We start from the raw sequence: 25,487 nt of genomic DNA, 5'->3' as shown, positions 1-25,487 counted from the left end.
GATTGGATGTTTCCATCCTTTAGACTGTCTGTGCACACCTTCAATAATATCTCATTTGCTTTTAGTGAATATTTAACCCTAAACATATTGAAATTGGTTCAGCCCCTTAACCTATAGTGTTGCCTTCCAGTGAACTATATTTTCATTCATCCAAACCTTATCCAAGAACAATTCCTTCTGAGTCATAGAGATGTACACAATGGAAACAGACTCTTTGGTCCAACCCATCCATGCCGACCAGATATCCCAACCCAATCTAGTCCCACCTGCCAGCACCCGGCCCATATCCCTTCAAACCCTTCCTATTCATGTACCCATCTAAATGCCTCTTAAATGTTGCAATTGTACCAGCCTCCACCACATCCTCTGGCAGCTCATTCCATACACCCTCTGTGTGAAAAAGTTGCCCCTTCGGTCTCTTTTATATCTTTCCCCTCTCACTCTAAACCTATGCCCTCTAGTTCTGGATTCCCTGACCCCATGGAAAAGACTTTGTCTATTTATCCTGTCCATGCTCCTCATGATTCTATAAACCTCTGTAAGGTCACCCCTCAGCCTCTGACGCTCCAGGGAAAAAAGCCCCAGCCTGTTCAGCCTCACCCTGTAGCTCAAATCCTCCAACCCTGGCAACATCCTTGTAAATCTTTTCTGAACCCTTTCAAGTTTCACAACATCTTTCCAATAGGAAAGAGACCAGAATTGCATGCAGTATTCCAACAGTGGCCTAACTAATGTCCTGTACAGTCGCAACATAACCTTTCAAATCATTTATATAAAATGACAAAACGTAGAGGGCCCAGCACCGATCCTTGTGGCACTCCACTGGTCACAGGCCTCGGGTCTGAAAAACGACCTTCCACCACCACCCTCTGTCTTCCAGCTTTGAGCCAGTTCTGTATCCAAATGGCTAGTTCTCCCTGTATTCCATGAGATCTAACCTTGCTAACCAATCTCCCTTGGGGAACCTTGTTGAATGCCTTACTGAAGTCCATATAGATCATATCTACTGTTCTGCCCTCATCAATCCTCTTTGTTACTTGTTCAAAAACTCAATCAAGTTTGTGAGACATGATTTTCCATGAACAAAGCCATGTTGACTATCCCTAATCAGTTCATGCCTTTCCAAATACATGTACATCCTGTCCCTCAGGAATTCCCTCCAACAACTTGCCCACCACCGACCCCCAGCCTCCTCTCATTTATCTCTCCACCCTTCAGGCACTCTGCCTATATTCCTGATTAAGGGCTTTTGCCTGAAACGTCGATTTTACTGCTCCTCGGATCCTGCCGGAACTGCTATGCTTTTCCAGCACCATTTTAATCAGTGGCACTATGTTAGCCAACCTCCAGTCTTCCGGCACCTCACCTGAGATTATCGATAATACAAATATCTCAGCAAGAGGCCCAGCAATCACTTCTCTAGCTTCCCACAGAGTTCTAGGGTACACCTGATCAGGTTCTGGGGATTTATCCACCTTAATGAGTTTTCAAGACATCCAGTACTTCCTCTTCAGTAATATGGACATTTTTCAGTGTGTCACTATTTATTTCCCTCCATTCTATATCTTCCGTATCCTTTTCCACAGTAAACACTGATGCAAAATGCTCGTTTAGTATCTCCCCCATTTTCTGCGACTCCACACAAAGGCAACCTTGCTGATTTTTGAGAGGCTCTATTCTCTCCCAGTTACCCTTTTGTCCTTAATGTATTTGTAAAAACCCTTTGGATTCTCCTTAATTCTATTTGCCAAAGTTATCTCATGTCCCCTTTTTGCCCTCCTAATTTCCCTCTTAAGTATCCTCCTACTGCCTTTATACTCTTGTAAGGATTCACTTGATCTATCCTGTCTCTTCCTGACATATGCTTCCTTCTTTTTCTTAACCAAACCCTCAATTTCTTTAGTCATCTAGCATTCCCTATACCTACCAGCCTTTCCTTTCACCCTAGCAGGAATATACTTTCTCTGGATTCTTGTTATCTCATTTCTGAAGGCTTTCCATTTTCCAGCCATCCCTTCCCTTTTCCAGCCCCCAATCAGCTTTTGAAAGTTCTTGCCTAATACCGTCAAAATTGGCCTTTCTCCAGTTCAGAACTTCAACTTTTAGATCTGGTCTACCCTTTTTCATCACTATTTTAAATCTAATAGAATTATGGTCGCTGGCCCCAAAGTGCTCCCCCACAGGCACCTCAGTCACCTGTGTTGCCTTATTTCCCAAGAGTAGGTGAAGCTTTGCACCTTCTCTACTAGGTACATCCACATACTGAATCAGAAAATCTTCTTATACACACTTAACCATTTCTTCTCCATCTGAACCCTTAACACTATGGCAGTCCCAGTCTATGTTTGGAAAGTTAAAATTCCCCTACCATAACCACCCTATTATTCTTACAGATAACAGAGATCTCCTTCCAAGTTTGTTTCTCAATTTCCCTCTGACTTTTAGGGCGTCTACAATACATTTCCAATAAGGTGATGATCCCTTTCTTATTTCTCAGTTTCACCCAAATAACTTCTCTGGATGTATTTCCAGGAATATCCTCCCTCAGTACAGCTATAATGCTATCCCTTATCAAAAATGCCTCTCTTGCCTCCCTTTCTATCCTTCCTGTAGCATTTATATCCTGGAGCATTCAGCTGCAGTCCTGCCTATCCCTGAGCCATGTTTCTGTAATTGCTATGATATCCCAGTCCCATGTTCCTAACCATGTCTTGAGTTCATCTGTTTTCCCTGTTAGGCCCCTTGCATTGAAATAAATGCAGTTTAATTTATTTGTGCTCCCTTGTCCCATGCTGCCCTGACTGTTTGACTTGCTTCTGTTCTCAACTGTACCAGTTGAAGTTGAATAAACCCTATGGCCGCCTTCTGTGTTTCTGTGCTTTAAACCTTTAAGGACTTTCTTTAGTCTTCGGTTCTGTTATATCTGACTGGTTATCATAACATTGTTAGAATGCTAGGATGAAGCAAAATGGTAGCACTGAGTCAACCACAACAACATGCACGTATGGCACATTTGATATTTGAAGAGCGCAGAATAGGAGGAGTACAGATATATTTGACAGTTGTATCCTTAATAAAGTTCCAATCGTAAGGAGAGGTGAAGTCTTAATAGAATTTGAAATCAGAATGAGAATTTTAAGATCAAGGAATTGTTCAACGAGGAGGTTATTGTGAGTCCGTGAGCACATAGGTGAATGGCTGAATGAGACTTGCTTGAGTTAGTGTGTAAAGGTTTAAATGTGCTGATATTAAGGAGGTTGGAAGATAGGAGTCCATTTGCGTACAGTAGTGAGTGAGATGTTAAACAAATGGTTTGCTTGCCTTTTTAGAGTGATGTAAAATGTCCCATTGCACTTTTTGAAGGAGAGAAGGGAAGTTCTCCCAGTATCCTGGACAGCAATTATTCTGCAATCAGAATTATTCGAACAGATTATCTGATCATTTATTTTATTGTTGAACTCTATTGGGTGCAATTAATTGTCTTTGGTAGCAACAAAAAAAACTTAATTGGCTGTAAAATGATTTATGGGACAAACATACCAAACAACCCCACCACCCTGTGGCCGACCACTTCAACTCCCCCTCCGACTCTGCCAAGGAAGTCCCCCCCTCCTCCACTGCAAAATCCAAGCCACCCAATGCCTGGAAGAAGAATGCCGCATCTTCCAACTTGGGGCCCTCTAACCACATGGCATTAATATCGACTTCACCAGTTTCCTCATCTCCCCTCCCCCTACCTCATCCTAGATGCTATCCTCCGACTCAGCACCGTCCTCTCGAACTGTCCTACCTGTCCATCTTCCTTTCTAGCTACTCACTCCATCCTGTCCCTCCGATCTATCACCATCACCCACACCTGCATCTACCTATCGCCTTCCCAGCTACCTCACCCCCACTCCACCTCCACACTCCTATTTATCTCTCATCCCTCTTCCCCACATCACATTCCTGATGAAGGGCTTATGCCTGAAACATCAATTCTCCTGCTCCTCGAATGCCGCCTGACCTGCTGTGCTTTTCCTGAGCCACTCTTTTCAACTCTGATCTCCAGCATCTGCAGACCTCACTTTCTCCTGTCAAAAGATTTATGATTTGTCAGATTGCTAGGTCAGAGAGTTCTACAGGCCATTGAGTCTGCGCTGCTCAAAAACAGGCACCTACTATTCTAATCCCAATTTCTTGCAATTAGCCCGTAGTGTTGTATGTCTTGGCCTCGCTAGTGCCTATCTAAATTCCTCTTAAATGTTATGAGGATTCCTGCCTCTACCGTCCTTACAGACAGTGAGTTGCAATTTCCCTTTGGGTAAATGCAAGGATATATTTAAAAGAAGAAACAAATTGCCAATTCAATTAAATTAAATTATCAGAGCTCTCTTTAAATTTAGGAGTACAATGCATTAAAAATATTAAACAGTTTATACTCAGGCAGGTCTGCTGCAAATTATTGCAGCATACTGCAGGTGGAATGGTGGCATAGTGGTTAGCACTGCTGCCTCAGTGTCAGGGACCCGTGTTCAATTCCACTCTCCGGTGACGTCTGTGTGGAGATTGCACGTTCTCCCTGTGTCTGTGTGGAGTTTTCTCCCACAGTTCAGTGATGTGCAGGTTAGGTGGATTGGCCATGCTGTGTCTGTAGTGTCCAAGGCTGTGCAGGCGAGGTGGATTTACAGGTTACAGGGATAGGGTAGGGGACTGGATCTTGGTAGGATGCTCTTGGGAGGGTTGGAGTGGAGTCAATGGACCAAATGGCCTGCTTCCACATGAGGGATTTTTTGATTCTATTCTGACCTTCCACCTGGCAAAGTGTTCAAGTGAATGCGATAAGGGAATGTATTCTTTGCATCCCTCTTTTTAGTGAAAAACAAACATGTTGCAAATTAAAAGATTAATTTAAATGTGAAAATACTGCAATTGAATGAAGTTGTTGGTATTAATTTGAAGGATTAGCAGGTATACTAAAATAGAATATGAAGAAATTTTATTCAGATATATTAACTACTTCACTTTGAAAACAATTAATATATTTGGTAATGAAGCTCAGAATGGTAATTTTCTATTTTGTGCATATAGAAACATAAGAGAGAGCCGACAGGAAGGCAAAAGAAAACGTGACATGGAGACCCAGGAGGTAAGGAACAAGTAGGTGGTGTTTGGAAAACAGTCCAAATACTAGAAAGCAGGAACAATGGTAAAAGTCTGTTTCTTACAGACATATGTACTGTAAAAATCTGTTTTGAATCATCTGCTGCTTTTGTCTATCTCAGTGTGGCAGTCAAGAAAAGTTGGGGGCAAACGCATTCAGGAGGTGCAGAACAGACCATCAGAAGGAGGAAGCAAAAGACTGTCTCAAATTTTGAGAGATTTGGCAGTAATACAATTCGATTTTCTAAGATTGGAGGAAATGGCTTATAGAAACTTTTGACTGGACAATCAAGGATTCAAGGAATCTAAAATTCTTCAATGTTAACAATACAAAAGGCTTTTATCCACTTCCTTCTGTATGAATTGTGCATGAATGGTTAACATTTTCAATGAATTTTCATTCTTAGGAAGCAAATTCTACCTTTTTTGCCCCACTTGTTGATTGTTGATGTTGCAAAAAGATTTCAACCTTCTGGAGCTCTCGGATTTACGTGAACTGACTTTGGATATTTATTTGCTGATAGGGTATCTGCTCCAACACACTGGAACGAAAGCTTACTAGCTCCTTCAAAATAATGAACCTATCGTGCTATGATCCGAGAATTAGAGAAAGAAAGCAATAAGCATTTCGGCGACAGTTATGTTTATTTATGTAGTGCCTTTAAGGTAATGAAATACTTCAGGTGTTTGATAAGGCAAAGTATTAGACAAAGCTACAGAAGGAGATATAAATTTTTAAAAATCAACAATGCGGTTTGCCTAGTTCAGTCAGAATTCACTGTCTGTCTCTAATTGCCCTTGAGAAAGTGGAGGTGAGCTGCCTTCTTAAACTACTGCAATCCATTTGCTTTGATATCCGCACAATGCCAATAAGCAAGGAGTTCCACGATTTTGACCCAGCTGGACTGAAGGAATGGTGATGTGCAAGTTTTGGTGTTCCTGCATATCTGCAACCCTTGTTCATCTAGATGGTGGTAATCATGGTTTTGGAGGGAAGTATGTCAGAAGTCTTTGTGAATTTCTGCAGAGTTGTAGACAGTACACACTGCTGCAACTGAGTGTTGGTTGTGGAGGTAGTGAATGTGATGCCAAAAAACGGCTGCTTTGCCCTGGATGGTATCAAGCTTCTTGAGCATTGTTGGAACTGCTGTCATCCAGACAAGTGGGGAGTATTTAATTATACTCGCAATTTGTGCCTTGTAGATGGTGGACAGGTTTTGGGAGTCTGTAAGCTGCAGAATCATAGCTTTTGACCTGCTGTTGTAGCCACTGTATTTCTATGGCTAGTCCAGTTTAGATTCTAGTCAATGATAACCCCCAGAATGTTGGTATTGCAGGATTCAGTGATGGTGATGCTTCTGTATGTCAAGAGGTGACAGTTAATTTGTTTCTTGGTCGAGATGTTCCATGCTTGGCACATGTGTGATGTGAATATTACTTATCACTTGTCAGCCCTAGCTTGGATTTGAGCAGGTCTTCCTGCATTTGGACATGGACATAGTATCTAATGAGTTGTGAATGGTGCTAAATATTGTGCAGTCAACGGTGAACATCTCCACTCCTGTCCTTCTGATGAAGCAGTGCAAGATGGTTGGGCCTAGGACGCTACTCTGAGGAACTGCTGTAGAAATGTCCTTGAGGTGGGTTGACTGATCTCCAACAATCACAGTGTCTTCCTTTGTACCAGGTATGACTCTAATCAGCAGAGAGTTTTTCCCTGATTCCCATTTATTCCAGTTTTGCTAGAGTTGCTTGATTCCACACTTGCTCAAATGTGGCCTTCATATCAAGGACATTAGATCTCACCCCACCTCTGGAATTCAGCTTTTTTGTTCATGTTTCATTTAAGAATGTAATGAGATCAGGAGCTGAGTAATCTTGGTAGAACCTAAACTGAGGGTCAGCGAACATGTTATTGCAAAGCAGGTTTAATAACATTGTTGATGACTCCTTCCAACCCTTTACTGATGATTGAGAGGAGATTGCTGAGGCGGTAATTGGCCGGGTTAGATTTGTCCTGCTTTTTGTGCACAAGGCACACCTGAGCAATTTTCCACATAGTCATCCGCCACGATGTCAGTGTGGCAGCTGTACTGGGACAGCTTGACTAATTCAAGGATCATGAGGTGCTGTGGGCCATTAGTAGCAGCAGAAAGAAGAATTTTCATCACATTTGTTGGAATGTTTATAGGGCTCTGGCCTTTGCAATACCCAATGCCTTCAGCTACTTCTTGATACTATGTGCAGTAAATTTAATTGACTGAAGACCTTCATCTGTGACGTTGAGGACTTCTTGAGGATGATGTGCATCATTCAGTTGGCTCTCCCGGTTGAAGATATTTGTGGAGCTGCCTCCACCAAAATTCACAACTGGATGTAACTGGATGTAACAAGACTACAGAGCTTAGATCTGATATATAATTGATGAATCAGTTAGCTATGTCTATGACTTATTATTAATGTTTTTGGCATGCTGGTAGTCCTGTTTTATAGCTTCACAAGCATGAAAACTCATTGCATGTTGTTGCTGCTGGTATGCCTTCTTGTAGTTCTTGTTGAACCAGGTTGGCTTGATGATTATGTTCAAATTGGGATGATGCAAGGCGATGAATTTGCAGATTGTCTTCTTTCGTGCTGTGGGCCATTAGTAGCAGCATTCATGATCCTTGAACTGAGCACTTGTTTAGGCAAACTAAGAGGATTCCAATGCACTCCTTACTTGTACCTTTTAGATGGTCTATAGACTTTGGGGAGTCAGGACTAGAATTCTGTAGAATTCCTCGTCTTTGATCTATTGTTGTAGTCATGCTATATTTTTGTTTGATCCAGTTCAGTTTCTCGTCAATGGTAACCCCTAAGACAGGGATTCCCAAATGATAGATTGTGAATCCACTAGATGTCATGAGTAAAATTTGCACTCTTAGACTCCAAGGTAGCAATGGCTTATGTGGAGTGGCAACCAAATGCTTAGACTGCATAATTCATTGGCCTTTTTATAAGTGGCCTAACTTACTGAGCGCAGAGTTCTGAGCACTGTGTGGAAACACTGTGAAAATCAAACAAAATAGTAAATGCTGGAGAAAATCAGCAGCTTCAGCACCGTCTATGGAGAGAAATAAAGTTCATGTTTTGAGTCCACTTGAATATACTACAACAGGGTTGTAGTAGAAATTTATTTGAGATGACATGTTGCAGAGGATTTCTCCCCAGTGTGGCTTTCCTAGAATCGGTGTGAAATCCTAAAAGTTAGAGCTACTTGGAAAAATAATTCCATTTTTTTTAAAGTGTTCAATTTTTCCTCTTTCTGCTTTCTTTTCCTGCCCACCAACTGGCGCTGGAATATAGTTCATTCAAGTGGCAACATGTGATGAACGAAACATGTCACTTGATTCCTTCCCTCTTCGTTGATGCTGCCAGACCTTCCAGCACAGTTTGTTTTTGTTTCAGATTTTATAGGTTGTTTGCACATATATAACATTTGCCATGGAGATCATTAATTAATGATAAAAATGAGGAATATTGCCTGATTTTCTACCTTTCCCGAACTCATAATGCTGATGCCATATATTGTAATCCTCTTGCTATTGTCCACTGAGACTTAACACAATGACCTGCCTGCTTTGTAAAAGTAGTGTATGGAACAAGTGGAGAAGCCCCAGCTAAAATTTCACATGGTGGGTAAATCAGCTGTGTTTTCCATTTTATTTCACTGTCCAGCAAGGACTTATCTCTAGATGCCATGCACCACTCTGCATTACTAAACTATACAAACCAAGCAGACTGCTGGATCTCAGTAGCCTTTTCTGAAAAACTGAATGATATTAGGTGAAGGCAGAGTTTAAATTTGTAGTGAATCCATGTCAATTGACGAGCTTACTGACAGTCACTTTCAAAACTTAAGCGTGCATAAGGTATAAGAACGAAGTGACCGTGCCCAATGTAAGGAAATACATTAAGGACAACAGAGACCTTTAAGAGACAAAACTTTATTTGAAATAAAATGTGAAGGTTTGAATGTTGATCATCATTCAGACTCAATTTAGTCCCAATATGCAAAATTCTGACTCAATGCTATGCTTCCCTCAGTAGCTTTGATCACCATTTAGATTTGAAAGAGTAATTTTTAATCAGTGGTTTCAGCCAATGAAATACTGGACCAAGTAGATAATCCTGTAATTTTTGATTATGGTTTGAATTTACAGGAGAGTGAAGAAGATCTTGGCTTGTGGAAGGAGCAGTTTCATGAATTTATTGACATCAAAATCAATGGTAAGCAGTATTATTTCTGTGGTAAAAACAATGACTGCAAATGCTGGAAACCAGATTCTGGATTAGTGGTGCTGGAAGAGCACAGCAGTTCAGGCAGCATTCAAGGAGCAGCGAAATCAACGTTTCGGGCAAAAGCCCTTCATCAGGAATAAAGGCAGAGAGCCTGAAGCGGGGAGAGATAAGCTAGAGGAGGGTGAGGGTGGGGAGAAAGTAGCACAGAGTACAATAGGTGAGTGGGGGAGGGGATGAAGGTGATAGGTCAGGGAGGAGAGGGTGGAGTGGATGGGTGGAAAAGGAGATCGGCAGGTAGGACAAGTCTGGACAAGTCATGGGGACAGTGCTGAGCTGGAAGTTTGGAACTAGGGTGAGGTGGGGGAAGGGGAAATGAGGAAACTGTTGAAGTCCACATTGATGCCCTGAGGTTGAAGTGTTCCGAGGTGGAAGATGGAGGCATTCTTCCTCCAGGCGTCTGGTGGTGAGGGAGCGGCGGCGAAGGAGGCCTAGGACCTCCATGTCCTCGGCAGAGTGGGAGGGGGAGTTGAAATGTTTGGCCACGGGGCGGTGTGGTTGATTGGTGCGGGTGTCCCAGAGATGTACCCTAAGCGCTCTGCAAGGAGGCGTCCAGTCTCCCCAAGGTAGAGGAACCTGCATCGGGAGCAACGGATACAATAAATGATATTAGTGGATGTGCAGGTAAAACTTTGGATGTGGAAGGCTCCTTTAGGGCCTTGGATGGAAGTGTGGGCGCAGGTATTATTTCTGTATTAAGTTGACAATCGTTTGCTTGATTGCATCATACTTCTGGCTGTTACCAGAGTATCACCGCATCAAAAGTTAAACATTGCTAAAAGAAAACTAGAAGTTGAAGTTCTTTTTAGCAATGTTTATGATCTGTCGTGTCAAGTATTAATGTACATAAAAAGCTGCACAGAAACAATTCAGTTTGTGACTGGGCTAAATGCACAATCTACAAAGGACAGGTTTCCTTTCGTAAGTAATTTATTTTACACTTCTTCTTGAATGCTGTCCAAAATGAATGCTTTCATCTTCACTTTTGCCAACACAGTTCAAGTGGCAACAAAGACAAAACAGCATCCTGATTGACTAAGATGCTTTTTTCCTTTTGTAGTCTTGACTTAACATTGGTGTTTATCTGAGCCTTGCCCACTGTTTGGGAAACTGTGTTGGCAGATCAACAGAGTCAAGCCTCTGTCATTTTATTGCATGCACGGGTCTCACAAGTGCACAGTTATTCTGCAGTTCTGGCTGGACACAGAAGCAAAATAGCCATGTAAGCTGAACAAATCAAGATCGTGCATTGTTGTATTACTTCTACTATAATGCAAGCAGCCTTCCTTTCATGGTAACTGTAGGGTATCTGACATCATCTCTATATTTGGAAAAGCATGCAGGAAAAAAATTAGGCATGTAAGAACTTTACCACATAACCAAGTTGCCATTTAGTCTGCATTTGGTTTGGAGAATGAGATTGGCAAAGGTAGTCTCAAAAATGGGTTCATAGAATGTTTTTTGGATTTTTCTTCAATCCATATATTCTACACCCCAACCAAACAGCAGCCTAGATATTTTCTAATCAATCTTTCAGAGATCTTATTGTGCACCTCTGGAGTAGATGGGGCTTGAACCCAGGAATGGTTCATCGGTAGGAACGTTACTAATGTATTCTAAGAGCCCCAGAAGCAGACTATTCTCGACCTGTAATATGCAAAGAAATAGAATTGATCTGTGACCTCAATATAAAAAAAGATGTTATCTCTTTAAAAGTTTCTTCTAATTAGATATCTTGCAGCAGGGATAACAAGGCAATCAACTTGTAAACCACTGATCAACTGTTATGTTAACTCTGAATTGTGATCAAATTCCATTTAGTGTCAATACTGATTTTTAATTCAGAGATGCTTATCTTAAAAGTCTGCTTGAGGACATCCAAGGGAACTTTGCTGGTTTCAGTTTATTTGAATATTTGCTGAGAAATGTTTAGTGCAGTTTGGATCGATGTTTGTGTTGACACTCAGTGAGAGAAGATAGCCAAAGTAAATGACAGATAGCTAGGCCTGCACTGTAAACAGAGAAAAAGATATTTGGACTGCTGATAATCTTAAATCTCAGTTTGGCTTTTTTATGACAGAACAGACATTGTAATATTTGGTCTAGCTTATATGTAATTGAAAATCTGCAGCAGTCCTCAAAGAGTCTCGCCATTGAAAAAAAAAGCAACCAGCAGATTAATTCTGAAGTATTGAGATCGAGCCAGAACAGAGATTGAAATTTCCATAATGTAGAGATTATAGAACATAGAACATAGAACAATACAGCACAGAACAGGCCCTTCGGCCCACGATGTTGTGCCGAACTTCTATCCTAGATTAAGCACCCATCCATGTACCTATCCAAATGCCGCTTAAAGGTCGCCAATGAATCTGACTCTACCACTCCCACGGGCAGCGCATTCCATGCCCCCACCACTCTCTGGGTGAAGAACCCACCCCTGACATCTCCCCTGTACCTTCCACCCTTCACCTTAAATTTATGTCCCCTTGTAACACTCTGTTGTACCCGGGGAAAAAGTTTCTGACTGTCTACTCTATCTATTCCTCTGATCATCTTATAAACCTCTATCAAGTCACCCCTCATCCTTCGCCGTTCCAACGAGAAAAGGCCGAGAACTCTCAACCTATCCTCGTATGACCTACTCTCCATTCCAGGCAACATCCTGGTAAATCTTCTCTGCACCCTCTCCAAAGCTTCCACATCTTTCCTAAAGTGAGGCGACCAGAACTGCACACAGTACTCCAAATGTGGCCTAACCAAAGTCCTGTACAGCTGCAACATCACCTCACGACTCTTGAATTCAATCCCTCTGCTAATGAACGATAATACTCCATAGGCCTTCTTACAAACTCTATCCACCTGAGTGGCAACCTTCAAAGATCTATGTACATAGACCCCAAGATCCCTCTGTTCCTCCACCTGACCAAGAACCCTACCATTAACCCTGTATTCCGCATTCTTATTTGTTCTTCCAAAATGGACAACTTCACACTTGGCAGGGTTGAACTCCATCTGCCACTCCTCAGCCCAGCTCTGCATCATATCTAAGTCCCTCTGCAGCCGACAACAGCCCTCCTCACTGTCCACAACTCCACCTATCTTTGTATCATCTGCAAATTTACTGACCCACCCTTCGACTCCCTCATCTAAGTCATTAATAAAAATTACAAACAGCAGAGGGCCCAGAACTGATCCCTGCGGAACTCCACTTGTAACTGGACTCCATGCTGAATATTTACCATCTACCACCACTCTCTGACTTCGACCGGTTAGCCAGTTTTCTATCCAATTGGCCAAATTTCCCTCTATCCCATGCCTCCTGACTTTCCGCATAAGCCTACCATGGGGAACCTTATCAAATGCCTTACTAAAATCCATGTACACTACATCCACTGCTCTACCCTCATCCACATGCTTGGTCACCTCCTCGAAGAATTCAATAAGACTTGTAAGGCAAGACCTACCCTTCACAAATCCGTGCTGGCTGTCCCTAATCAAGCAGTGCCGTTCCAGATACTCGTAAATCCTATCCCTCAGTACCCTTTCCATTACTTTGCCTACCACAGAAGTAAGACTAACTGGCCTGTAATTCCCGGGGTTATCCCTATTCCCTTTTTTGAACAGGGGCACAACATTCGCTACTCTCCAGTCCCCTGGTACCACCCCCGTTGCCAGTGAAGACGAGAAGATCATTGCCAACGGTACTGCAATTTCCTCTCTTGCTTCCCACATAATCCTCGGAAATATCCCGTCAGGCCCGGGGGACTTGTCTATCCTCAAGTTGTTCAAAATGTCCAACACATCTTCCTTCCTAACAGATATCTCTTCTAGCTTATCAGTCCGTTTCACACTCTCCTCTTCAACAATACAGTCCCTCTCGTTCGTAAATACTGAAGAGAAGTACTTGTTCAAGACCTCTCCTATCTCTTCCGACTCAATACACAGTCTCCCACCACTGTCCTTGATCGGACCTACCCTCGTTCTCGTCATTCTCAGGTTTCTCACATACGCATAGAATGCCTTGGGGTTATCCTTGATCCTATCCGCCAGGGATTTTTCATGCCCTCTCTTAGCTCTCCTAATCCCTTTCTTCAGGTCCCTTCTGGCTATCCTGTATCCCTCCACTGCTCTGTCTGAACCTTGTTTCCTCAACCTTATGTAAGCCTCCTTCTTCCTCTTTACTAGACATTCAACCTCCCTCGTCAACCAAGGCTCCCTCACACGACCATTTCTTTCCTGCCTGATCGGTACATACATATCAAGGACACGTCGTATCTGCTCCTTGAAAAAGTCCCACATTTCCACCACATCCTTCCCTGACAGCCTATGCTCCCAACGTATGCTCCTCAAATCCTGTCTTACAGCATCGTAATTTCCCTTCCCCCAATTGTAAAAACTTCCTTGTTGTGTGCACCTATCCCTCTCCATAACCAAGGTGAAAGTGACAGAATTGTGGTCGCCATCACCAAAATGTTCACCCACTAACAAGCCCACCACTTGTCCCGGTTCGTTACCGAGTACCAAATCCAATATGGCCTCCCCTCTGGTTGGACAATCTACATACTGCGTTAGAAAAGCTTCCTGGACACACTGCACAAACACCGCCCCATCCAATCTACTTGATCTAAAGAGCTTCCAATCAATATTTGGGAAGTTGAAGTCGCCCATGACTACGACCCTGTGGCTTCTGCACCTTTCCAAAATCTGTTTCCCAATCTGTTTCTCCACATCTTTGCTGCTATTGGGGGGCCTATAATAAACACCCAACAAGGTGACTGCACCTTTCCTATTTCTGACTTCAGCCCATACTACCTCCAGAGGCAGATCTCCCTCAAACTTCCTTTCTGCAGCCGTTATACCATTTCTAATTAGCAATGCCACCCCCCCTCCTTTTTTACCACCCTCCCTAATCTTACTGAAACATCTGTAACCAGGAACCTCCAACAGCCATTCCTGTCCCTCATCTATCCATGTTTCCGTGATGGCTACAACATCGTAGTCCCAGGTACCGATCCACGCCTTAAGTTCACCCACCTTATTTCTGATACTCCTTGCATTGAAGTATACGCACTTGAGCCCATCTCTGTGTCCGTAAGTAGTCCCTGTCAGTGCTACCTTCTCCACAGCCTCCCTACAGTCTTGGACATCCTGACACACAGCTAGCTTACTTGCTGGACTACAAGTCCGGATCCCATCCCCCTGCCAAATTAGTTTAAACCCCCCCGAAGAGTGCTAGCAAACCTACCCCCCAGGATATTGGTGCCCTTCTGGTTCAGGTGCAACCCGTCCTGTTTATACAGGTCCCACCTTCCCCAGAATGCAGTCCAATTGTCCAAATATCTGAAGCCCTCCCTCCTACACCATCCTTGCAGCCACGTGTTCAACTGCACTCTCTCCCTATTCTTTGCCTCTCTGTCACGTGGCACCGGCAACAACCCAGAGATGACGACTCTGTCTGTCCTAGCTTTTAGCTTCCAGCCTAACTCCTTGAGCTCTTGAATGACCTCCCCGCCCCTCTTCCTACCTATGTCGTTGGTGCCAATGTGTACCACGACTTCTGGCTGCACACCCTCCCCCTTAAGGATTCTGAAGACACGGTCCGAGACGTCTCGGACCCTAGCACCCGGGAGGCAACAAACCATCCGAGAGTCTCGCCCATGTCCACAGAACCGCCTGTCCGTCCCTCTAACTAGAGAGTCCCCTATAACTAGCGCTCTCTTCTTCTCCCCCTTTCCCTTCTGAATCTCAGAGCCACAGACCCCTTCACTGCAGCTTACACCTGCAAGGCTGTCCCCCCCAACAGTTTCCAAAGCTGCATACTTATTTTTTAGGGGAACGACTACAGGGGAACCCTGCACTGCCTGTTTCTTCCCCTTCCCACCTCTAACTGTTACCCAGCTACCTCTGTTCTCTGGCGTAACTATGTCCCTGTAGCTTCTATCGATCACCCTCTCAGCCTCTCTAATAATCCTCAGCTCATCCAGTTCCAGTTCCAGTTCCCTAACTCGTTCGGTGAGGATCAGGATCTGACTGCATTTCCTGCACACGAAGTCGGCAGGAGTATCGGTGGTCACCCCTACCTCAAACATCCTGCAGGAGGAACATTCCACCGCCTGTGCTGCCATGACTGTACACTGTCTCCAAAAACAAGAACACTGAGTCAATAACCTGTGGACTTTAAAGTTAGGTTAGAGGAGGAGGGTGGGAGGGAGGCCCTACGAAAGTAGGACCTGGGGTCTAGAACACACCCACTCAAATACTAATCACTTACCTTCCCGCCCAGCTATGCGCTCCAACCTCACTTCCGCTGCCCGCTACAGGTAAGTAATTTTGAAACAAACTGTCTTACCTTAGCTGTAGTCTCCCGGGTTCGTTTTTCCTCGGCCGCTGCTCCCACTCAAATGACCGTTGGTGAATTAAAGGGGGAGTATTTATACTCACCGTTCTCCTTCCCGGCTGCCCTTCTGTTTACCGTCACTTCCTCTGGGAAGAAGAATTCTTCTTCGGTATTTTTATCTCTGGGTCATTTGAACTGAAGACAATTAAGCATTTCCAGAAGACTCTGTCATACCTATGAGATATCCCTACATAAGTAAACACAAATAAATTTAAGACTTATAGGGAAAAGACATACGTAAAATAAGGAGAGAAACTAAAAATATGACATATACAGTGAAAACCTGTGCTAAGACTGCAGGCATTCTCAAGTTGCAAATGGGTCCTGTTCTGGTTATCATTCGCAAATTGGGATGCAATGTGGGACAGTGTAAAAAAAAACCTTTCATAATTACAGGCGGTGTCTATGTGTTGGGTTTTTTTAATTACTAGATGTTATTTCTAAGATGTTGTGATCGCTGTTTCTGAGGGGATTTTTTACTCAGATCAGTTATTAAACCTGCCTCATTACCTACCTTTAAATCCAATGTAGCCTGATCCCTGGTTGGGTCCACAGCATATTCTTCTAGGTAACTGTCCCTAATACACTTTAGGAATTCTTCTTCGTGGCTAACTCTGCCAATCAGACAAACACAATCTACAAGAACATTAAAGTCACCCATGATTTTACCATGCCTTCTTTCCATGCTCTCACTATCTCCTGAAGTATGCTGTGTCCCACCCTGTAGCTACTCTTGGGGCTGAAAGACCTTTTTTATGTTCATTCACGGAATGGGGCATCATTGGCCAGGGCAGCACTTATTGCCTATACCTAGTTTAAGAGTCAACCACATTTCTGTGGAGTCACATGTAGGCCAGTCCAGGTAAGGATGGCACTTTGCTTCCCTAAATGAGATTAGTGAGCCAATTGAGGTTTTCCAACAATAATCGATGCATTCATGGTCATCATTAGATTCTTAATTCCAGATTTTTAAAAAATTGCATTAAGATTGCACCATCTACCATGGCAGAATTCAAACCATGGTCTCCAGGACATTACCTATATCTCTGGATTAATATTCTAGTGATAATATCAGGAGGCCATCACCTCCCCTCATATAGGTCATTAATATATATGCACACACACGAAAAGCAAGCACCAGTCCTGACCACAAATTATCTCTACTACAAACCACCCTCAGTCCAAATAAAATCCATTTATCCGAACACACTGTTCCCGATAACTCCACCAAGCTTATGCGCATATTGCTAATGTGTCTTTTGTTCTATTTTATGCTGTTGTATGGCATTGTATCAAAAGCCTTTTAGAAATAGCCACACCACATCTACAACCCATATGAACCCTCTGTTACCTCTTCAAGTTAATTGGACATGATTTACCCTTAACAAATATATGCTACCTTTCTTTAATCAGCTTGCTTTTGCCTAAACAATTTTTAATTTTTCCCAAATGATCACTATGCAGTCAAGTCTTCTTGACTTTGTGGCTCTGTCTTATGGAAAGAAAGCAAAGCTTTGCTTGTTTACAAGAGAGTGAATTTTAAAAGAGTATTGGTATGGATGATTTTTTAAAAAAATCTGAATTCCTTTACATTATTTTCCCTCCAACAATAGGCCCAACATCTGTTGGCTTGGATTTCTCCCTGCATGGCTTCGAGTATGTTTATGGAATTCCAGAGCACACGGAGAACTTACGGCTGAAAACTACAAGGTGGGAACTGCCGCAATTGAGAAGAGTAACCTGAGTCTTGTAACAAGTGACTGACTGTGAAAGAGATTCTTCCAGACTTGTGATCATCCCAAGGTTCCACTTTGGTTCAGCTCAGCATGCATTAATTGAAACCGATCAGGGATAACTTCAAAAAGAAGCAAGTGTTTGGAATAGTGATTGATTTACCTCTGGGGAGAGAGTACGGTTATTCTGCCACTTCAGAACTCTCTTCTTTCCAACTTCCTTTATTTCAAACTCTCCAGTTTATTTTTATCCTATTCTTTTAAAGTGCTGAGTACAGTTCCATTGCTACCAATCTCCCTCTTGACTCACTCAAGCAACTGTGCTTCATGGGTGACCGTAACTGATCGTTATTTTATGCCATCATAACATCCTCCAGTATGATTTATTAAGTACCATCAGAAAGTGTAACAATGAATGATTAGCTCTCCCCTTCCCACCATTCCCACTCATTTTAGAACTCCTGGTCATTTCTATAATCTCTACCAGCAGTTGTGACTTAGAAAAAACTGTACTTGGGGCTTAAACCTGATTTGTATGTCCCAAAAACACATATAAAATGTGATGTACAAACTGAATCTTTGGGAAATGACTGATCCATGACTGCAGTGAGTCATTAGTCATAGATGTCAAAGGAAACACGTCTTCACACTTATACAAATTAAGAATAACTAAACAATCATTGTTTGATTGATTTTATATATTTGCAGTCAAGAAGATCCCTACAGATTGTATAATCTGGATGTATTTGCATGTAAACTGCACAGTCGAATGGGAGTGTATGGCTCTGTACCTCTCCTCCTTGCACACAAACAAAACCAAACCATGGGGATTTTCTGGCTGAATGCTTCTGAGACACTGGTGGATATCAGCCTGAACACAGAGAATAAGGTGGGTGCAGAATTTCTATTGGCTGAATATGTGGAATAAATAGTGATTGAGTGATGTTCCAGTACATAATGTGCCTCATGTTATGTGTAATGATCCAATTTGAGAAATGACTATTTAAATAATGCCTTTCATGACCTTGGGTATCTCAAAATGTGTCACAGCCCAATGATAATTTTTGAATTCCAGTCATGGTTGTAGTTTAAGGAAAGGCAACAGCTAATTTCCACTCTGCAAACTCCACAATCAGCAGTTATACAAATGACCAGCAGCCTGTGTTGGCCATGCTGATCGAAGAATTAATTTTGGCTCGGGAATCAGTAGAGCATCTTGACTCCTCTTTGCCCAGAAGTGAAGTAATTTTTTTATCCACCTATTTAAAGCAAAAGTTCCTCAGTTTAATAATTATTGAAAGATATCACCTGCAACAGAACAACACTTCCTGAGTACTGTTCTGAAGTCTGAGTCAGATGCCTGCTCAGATATCTGGAGTGGAACCTGAACGCATTGCCTTTTAACTTGAATAAAGCCGGCACATTAAAAACTCAAGTTACAATGACCAGATCTTGAAATGACATTAGCCATTTCAGCAAAATCCATAGTGAATTTGCCTATTTTTCCAGTTGAAGAGAGTGTAGATTCTAGACAGACAGACATTTCATGATGAAGCATCACAGTACAATTCACAGAGCATGATCAAACCATGACATTAAGCTATGAAAGGAGATAGTAGATCAGTGTAAACAAAAGCTTTGTCAAAGAGATAGGATTTAATAGAGGGAAGGGGGATATAAGAATGAAATTCCAGAATTTATGGCTTAGGAAACTGAAGATACAACTACAAATGGGAAAGTACGAGAGACAGAATTAGGTAAACACAGACATCTCAGAGGGTTGTGGGGTTTGAGAATATTATGGCAGAGGTAAAGTTGTGATTGTCCCAGTGGACAATAAGATTGTTCTATAATTATAACTGATGGTGAGTTTAAACATGGACGTGTTGCGCAGCCACAGTGACAATAATACCTGCAAATGCCTGGATCCATTGGTGACAGTTACAATGAGCCTATGTGGAAAATGTCAAATACAAGCACCACCTGAGCAATGTAATCATTCGCCAGTAATAGTACACACACAAATGATAGTTTACCGGAGTCCTCAATACTATGGGAAACGGAAGCCTCCAATAAGGAGAGCCATGGGATGCCTCCCCATTAATCTTTTACATAGCACACCTTATTCAGAAGTATGCTGAAGAAGCAATGTTTTGTACAAGCAGTAGTAGATGTAAATGTGATAGAATCACAAATATTGTTCCCCAGGCCACTACATGACCCAAGAATCTACTGACTGTAGATTGCAAATATGGGGCACAAGCAATCCTGTGGTCTACAATTCCCAAAATATACTCCAAGGTCAAGTAGACAACACAAGAATGGCAGCATTTATAGAGTCATAGAATCATAGAGCTGTACAGCACGGAAACAGACTCTTCGGTCCAACCCGTCCATGCCGACCAGATATCCCAACCCAATCTAGTCCCACCTGCCAGTACTTGGCCCATTTCCCTCCAAACCCTTCCCATTCACATACCATTCAGATGCCTTTTAAATGTTGCAATTGTATTAGCCTCCATGTACCCACCCTCTGCGTGAAAACGTTGCCCCTTAGGACTCTTATATCTTTCCCCTCTTACCCTAAACCTATGCCCTCTAGTTCTGGACTCCCCCACCCTCGGGACTCCTCCAACCCTGGCAACATCTTTGTAAATCTTGTCTGAACCCTTTCACATTTCACAACATCTTTCCTATAGAAAGGAGACCAGAATTGCACACAATATTCCAAAATTTGGCCTAACCAAGGTCCTGTACAGCCACAACATAACCTCCCAACTCCTGTACTCAATACTCTGACCAATAAAGGAAAGCACACCATACACCACCTTCACTATCCTATCTACCTGCAACTCCACTTTCAAGGAATAAGAACCTGCATTCCAGGGTCTCTTTATTCAGCAACCCTCCCTAGGACCTTAACCATTAAGTGTATAAGTCCTGCTAAGATTTGCTTTCCCAAAATGCAACACCTCGCATTTATCTAAATTAAACTCCATCTGCCACTTCTCAGCCCATTGGCCCTTCTGATCAAGATCCCGTTGTAATCTGTGGTAACCTTCTTCGCTGTCCATCTCCAAGTTTGGTGTGTTCTACAAACTACTAACTATACCTCTTGTACTCACATTTTATGTAAGAGCTGACCCAAGAAAGGCAACATTGCATGTAAGGATATGTTGTGATATGCTTATAGTCCAGTGTATGAGAAAAGCTGCTCTAGGTCCTCATATAGTCTATATGACCTTGGAATGTCTTTTGGGAATTATGGACTGAAGATGGCACTTAATAAATCACCTGTGATTACATCTCCATGTCATGCAAAGGCATCTGTCTAAGAGTTACATTCTATCCATGTAGTCTGTGAGCTGGCAAAAATGACTAAACTAAGGTAAGGCACAAGTAACTATATATGTCTAAGATGTGTGATCTACATTTTAATATCATTTAATTTAAAGTTTGGATTTTGAATTAGTGGCTTGTGTCTTTTGGTCTGTGAGGTTGAGGAGGTTTAGTTATTAAGTTGTCAGTATATCTAGAGCTATTATATTTTGGAAACCAGTTTGAGAAAGGGACCTCTTAGTGAATATTTGTTTGCATGGGAGAATTTTATGAGTAAATAGAGTAAACATTGAAAAACATTTGCCTGCTTGCAGTTAGAAGGACCAAGAATTGATTTTTTTTTGATTAGTAGAAAAAGCTTTGGTCACTTCATTAAAGTCCTGATTGAAGGTAAGTGTAAGAACATGATTCTGGAACAAGGAGTTAATTCAGAAATGATACAAACAAGTTGTCTTAGTATAAGGATTTAGTGTGAAATTTTCAGACCAGAAGTGTTTGGTTCGAACCATGTAGGGTTTATTTGCAGCAGAGTAAGTCTAAGTCTACTTGTGAGAATACTCAAGCTAGAAACAATCAGACTGTCATGAGTGGAAATTGAAAGTAACAAGTCTGAATTATCTTTAGTGTTTGTGCACTGTAAAGGGATGCTGTTAGAACATGTGGTATTGTACTTTTACTCTGTGTTTCAATAGTTTTCAAATTATATACAAAACTTGGTTTATTCTCCTTTATCACTTATTTTGTGTCATAAATGTCTGTTTTATTGCTAAAACCAGATCTGCAGCATTGCACACTTGTGTTTTAGTGAAGTGCTACCTTGTTAGAATAAATTTTAATTTTTAAAAAAATTTATCAAGCCAGAGTTTAGTCTGAGGTGTCCTGTATCATAACATCCAGGATCATAACATCCCTGTCAGAATTACGAGTTCAGAAACTAAGCATGCAACTGACTCCTGGTGAAATGGGCATCTGTGAATCCTGCGTCTTGTGCAGAATCTGTTGAGTACATCTTTGCCAAATGCTTTGCAAAAGTCGAAACAAATTGCTACATTATCCAGTATACTACCTATATCTGTGGAAAGTCCTTAGAGAAATCAAGAAAGTTTGTCTGGTGAAATCTTCTTATTCCATATCAGTTGCTTCTTATATATGCAATGATGTCGGAGGAATCAGATGGGTAACAAAAACAGGATTCACTGGCAAAACTCAGCAGGTCTGGAAGCATCGGTAGGGGAGAAAGCAGAATTAACATTTTTTAGTCCGGAGACTCTTTATAAGATATCTCATGAGTTGCCTTTGTTATATTTGATATTTGATGGCATTTTATTAAGCTTTGCCTTTGTTTTCAACTTAACAAATATTGCTAGTACCACAAATTCCTGTCTGGTCACCTTAGCTGACCCAGGATACATATGTCTCAGCCACAGTTCAGTAGTTCCCCTAGCAACTCTTGAGTCAGAAGACTGGGCACAAAGACTTGAACAAATAATATAAATGGACACTTCCATGCAATCCTGAAGGAGCGTGACTGTATTGGAGGTGAATACTTTTGGGGAAAAATTATGTCACATCAGGTTTGTAATCTGTTTTGCACTGGTGTTCTGGCCAACATTAATCTCTTAACCAGCACCAGTTTGATGACTGGCAGTTAACAAAGTGAGCTCACATTGGCTGGGTGGCATAGTTGATAATATATGATGATGGGATAGTGGTCCAGAATAAGACAAGAAAGTAAAGCCGATCACTGAAACTGTTATAATTCTTAATTATTTTTAACATGTTTGGATAATATAGAAATTAACTTATTTTTGAAATCAACAAGTGTAAAATATGAAATATACTAAGATCAATTCAATTTCCTGCTCCTATAACTTGTATCTTCCAAGCTGACAAATGAGCATTATTTGCTACTTGGAGAAAGTAAGGACTGCAGATGCTGGAGATCAGAGCTGAAAATGTGTTGCCGGAAAAGCGCAGCAGGTCAGGCAGCATCCAAGGAGCAGGAGAATCGACGTTTTGGGCATGAGCCCTTCTTCAGGAATCAGATTCCTGAAGAAGGGCTCGAAGGGCTCATGCCCAAAACGTCGATTCTCCTGCTCCTTGGATGCTGCCTGACCTGTTGCGCTTTTCCAGCAACACATTTTCAGCTCATTATTTGCTACTTACCAACAACACTCCTTACCTAATGCTCATGAAGTGCACTGAAAATGTTTGGGAGGCATGCTCTGTTGTGAAGTGGGAGTATTTGGATGAAGGCATTAGAATAAAGGTATACTTAAGAATCTGTATGTAGATCTAATGAAGGATCTAATAACTGAACATTTTTTTAATAGACTTCCTTGGGCAAGACAAAGAAATTAAAGACTGATGATGATGTGTTACCAAGGACAGATGTACGGTGGATGTCTGAGAGTGGGATAATAGACGCATTTATTTTAATGGGTCCCAGTGCTTTTGATGTTTTCAGTCAGTACTCAAGACTCACAGGTAGGAGAGTGCTTGACTGCAAGGAAGTAAGATATCTCTCTATTGCTGGAAATATAAAGAAAAGACTGTTATCTGCCTCTGATGAATAATAGTAAACCTGAAGTTTTCATTCTGTGTAGATGTTGCTTGACTAGTTGAACATTTCTAGTAGTTGAACCCGATACAGTCCTCATCAAACATTTGCATTCTTTATTTGGAATTGTTGGATGAATGAGCAGGAGCAAATTAATTTGGAATTCTGTTTTGTTTGAATCTGTAACAGACATGATGCTGTATTTATGGGATTAGAATTTGGGGAGTTGAATTTTTTTTTTTTACAAATATTCTGAAAGCTTTACCCCTGTTTGGCTTGTATAGTAATCTTTTCCTTGGTCTCCAGGTCTTCAGGCATTTCCTCCTCTGTTTGCATTGGGTCACCACCAATGCCGCTATAGCTATAAGGATGAAAATGATGTTGAACAAGTAGATGCTGGCTTTGACATGAATGACATTCCTAATGATGTTATCTGGCTGGATATTGACCACACTGAAGGGAAACGGTATTTTACCTGGGACAGGTCAAAATTTCCTAGACCTCGAGAAATGCAAGAACACCTACGATCTAAAGATCGGAAGGTAAGTGAGGCAGAATATAATCAGGCCATTACACAGCATGTAGATGCCAGCCGCATACTTGTACAGTGCAGACTTAGAGGGCAGTATGGTTCTAAAGGAGTAGTGAACTGTTTTGTAACAGACACAGTGAATGCTTAAGAAACTTAACAGGTCTGGCAGCAACTGTTGTGATAGAGTTAAGGTTTTGAGTCTGACATGACTGTTTTTAAGAACAGTTATGAAGGACAGTCCCACTGGACCTGAAATCTTAACTGTAGCTCTCTGTAGAAGCTGGAGTATCTCCAGCATTCTCTATGATTATTTCAGATTTCCAGCATCTGCAGTATTTTGCTTTTGTATTGGAGAACTGTTTTGCCGAAAGGTGACTGCTCGTGGTGAGATCTATTTCCAATGGACTGGCCATGCTCTGTTACTTTTCCCAGTAGCCACGCCAAGTCTACTCAGTGAATGTTCAATGAGAATATAAGGCTAAACCCAATTCTGTGCCACACTGAACCTTTCCAGCAGAGGCAATTGATAGTTAGTCATGAGTGGAGAATACTGGAGGATTTAACACTCAGATCTGCTGGAATGTGTCTTATTCAATGAGAACAGGAATCAATTCTGAGACTTAACTACTCCAAATGATGTCACAAAGAGTTCTGAAAGTTCAAGATTGGAATGCCTATAATATCTTAGCCTATATTTTTCAATCAGTAAAGGCAGCATCTGTTTGTTTTTTTTCTTTACTTTTAGTTGCGGATTGAATAGGAATATGGTACTATCTTCAGTCTCATTACGTTTGTCATTTACTATTTTATTTACTTATATTAAAGCTATCTAGTACCTACCTTTCAGATGGTTTCAGTTTTCTTCATATCACTTATATTTTGTTCTCACCTGTAGCTGTTTTTAAGGGAGCCACGTTACTCAGCATCCTCTTTCCCTAAACTTAGTTTTAAAATAATTTTTAGTGTTGTCTTTAATATCCCTGGTGAGAGTTTTCTTTATTATTCATTCCTGGGATGTTAGCATCACTGGCAACACCAGGATTTGTTGCTGTTGAGCAAGGTGGTGGTGAGCCACCTTCTTGAACTGCTGTAGTCCATGGTATTTAAATACACGTACAGTGCTGTAAAGTAGGGAGTTCAGTATTTTGACTTAGCAGTAGTGAAAGAACTGTGATGTCTTTACAAGGATGTGCCTTGGAAGGAAACATGTATATTGAGGTGTCCTTATGCAATGGCCGCCTCCGCACTTCTGCAGAGAGCAGGTTCTGAATTTGGAAGGTGCTATTAAAGGAATCTTGGTGAATTGCTGCCGTGTATCTCACAAATGGTGCACACTTCTGCCACTGTGCAGTGGTCATGACGAAGTTAAGTGCTGCTATGTTTGAGATGGTACAAGCATCTTATTGTTGGAGCTGCACTTAGGCAAGTGCTGCTTCTGTATCT

The 25,487-nt window shown here is 41.8% G+C and overlaps 1 protein-coding gene across 11 annotated transcripts in view; it reads left to right on the top strand.

The window, feature by feature from the left end:
* The window catches only part of LOC140476558 (neutral alpha-glucosidase C-like), a 123,031-nt gene that overhangs the window by 38,243 nt on the left and 59,301 nt on the right, over positions 1-25,487 (top strand). For all 11 annotated transcript variants that reach the window (XM_072569351.1, XM_072569350.1, XM_072569349.1 and 8 more), the window contains 6 exons: positions 5,071-5,128; positions 9,345-9,411; positions 17,494-17,590; positions 18,322-18,502; positions 23,286-23,439; positions 23,819-24,054. In XM_072569351.1, coding sequence (XP_072425452.1) covers positions 5,071-5,128; positions 9,345-9,411; positions 17,494-17,590; positions 18,322-18,502; positions 23,286-23,439; positions 23,819-24,054 — 793 coding nt within the window. The remainder of the gene's footprint in view (positions 1-5,070; positions 5,129-9,344; positions 9,412-17,493; positions 17,591-18,321; positions 18,503-23,285; positions 23,440-23,818; positions 24,055-25,487) is intronic.

This window comes from Chiloscyllium punctatum, chromosome 4, assembly GCF_047496795.1.
Source record: "Chiloscyllium punctatum isolate Juve2018m chromosome 4, sChiPun1.3, whole genome shotgun sequence".
NCBI classification, from domain to species: domain Eukaryota; kingdom Metazoa; phylum Chordata; class Chondrichthyes; order Orectolobiformes; family Hemiscylliidae; genus Chiloscyllium; species Chiloscyllium punctatum.
The sequence above is the reverse complement of the archived record's forward strand: the minus strand, read 5'-3'. Positions and strand labels throughout refer to the sequence as shown.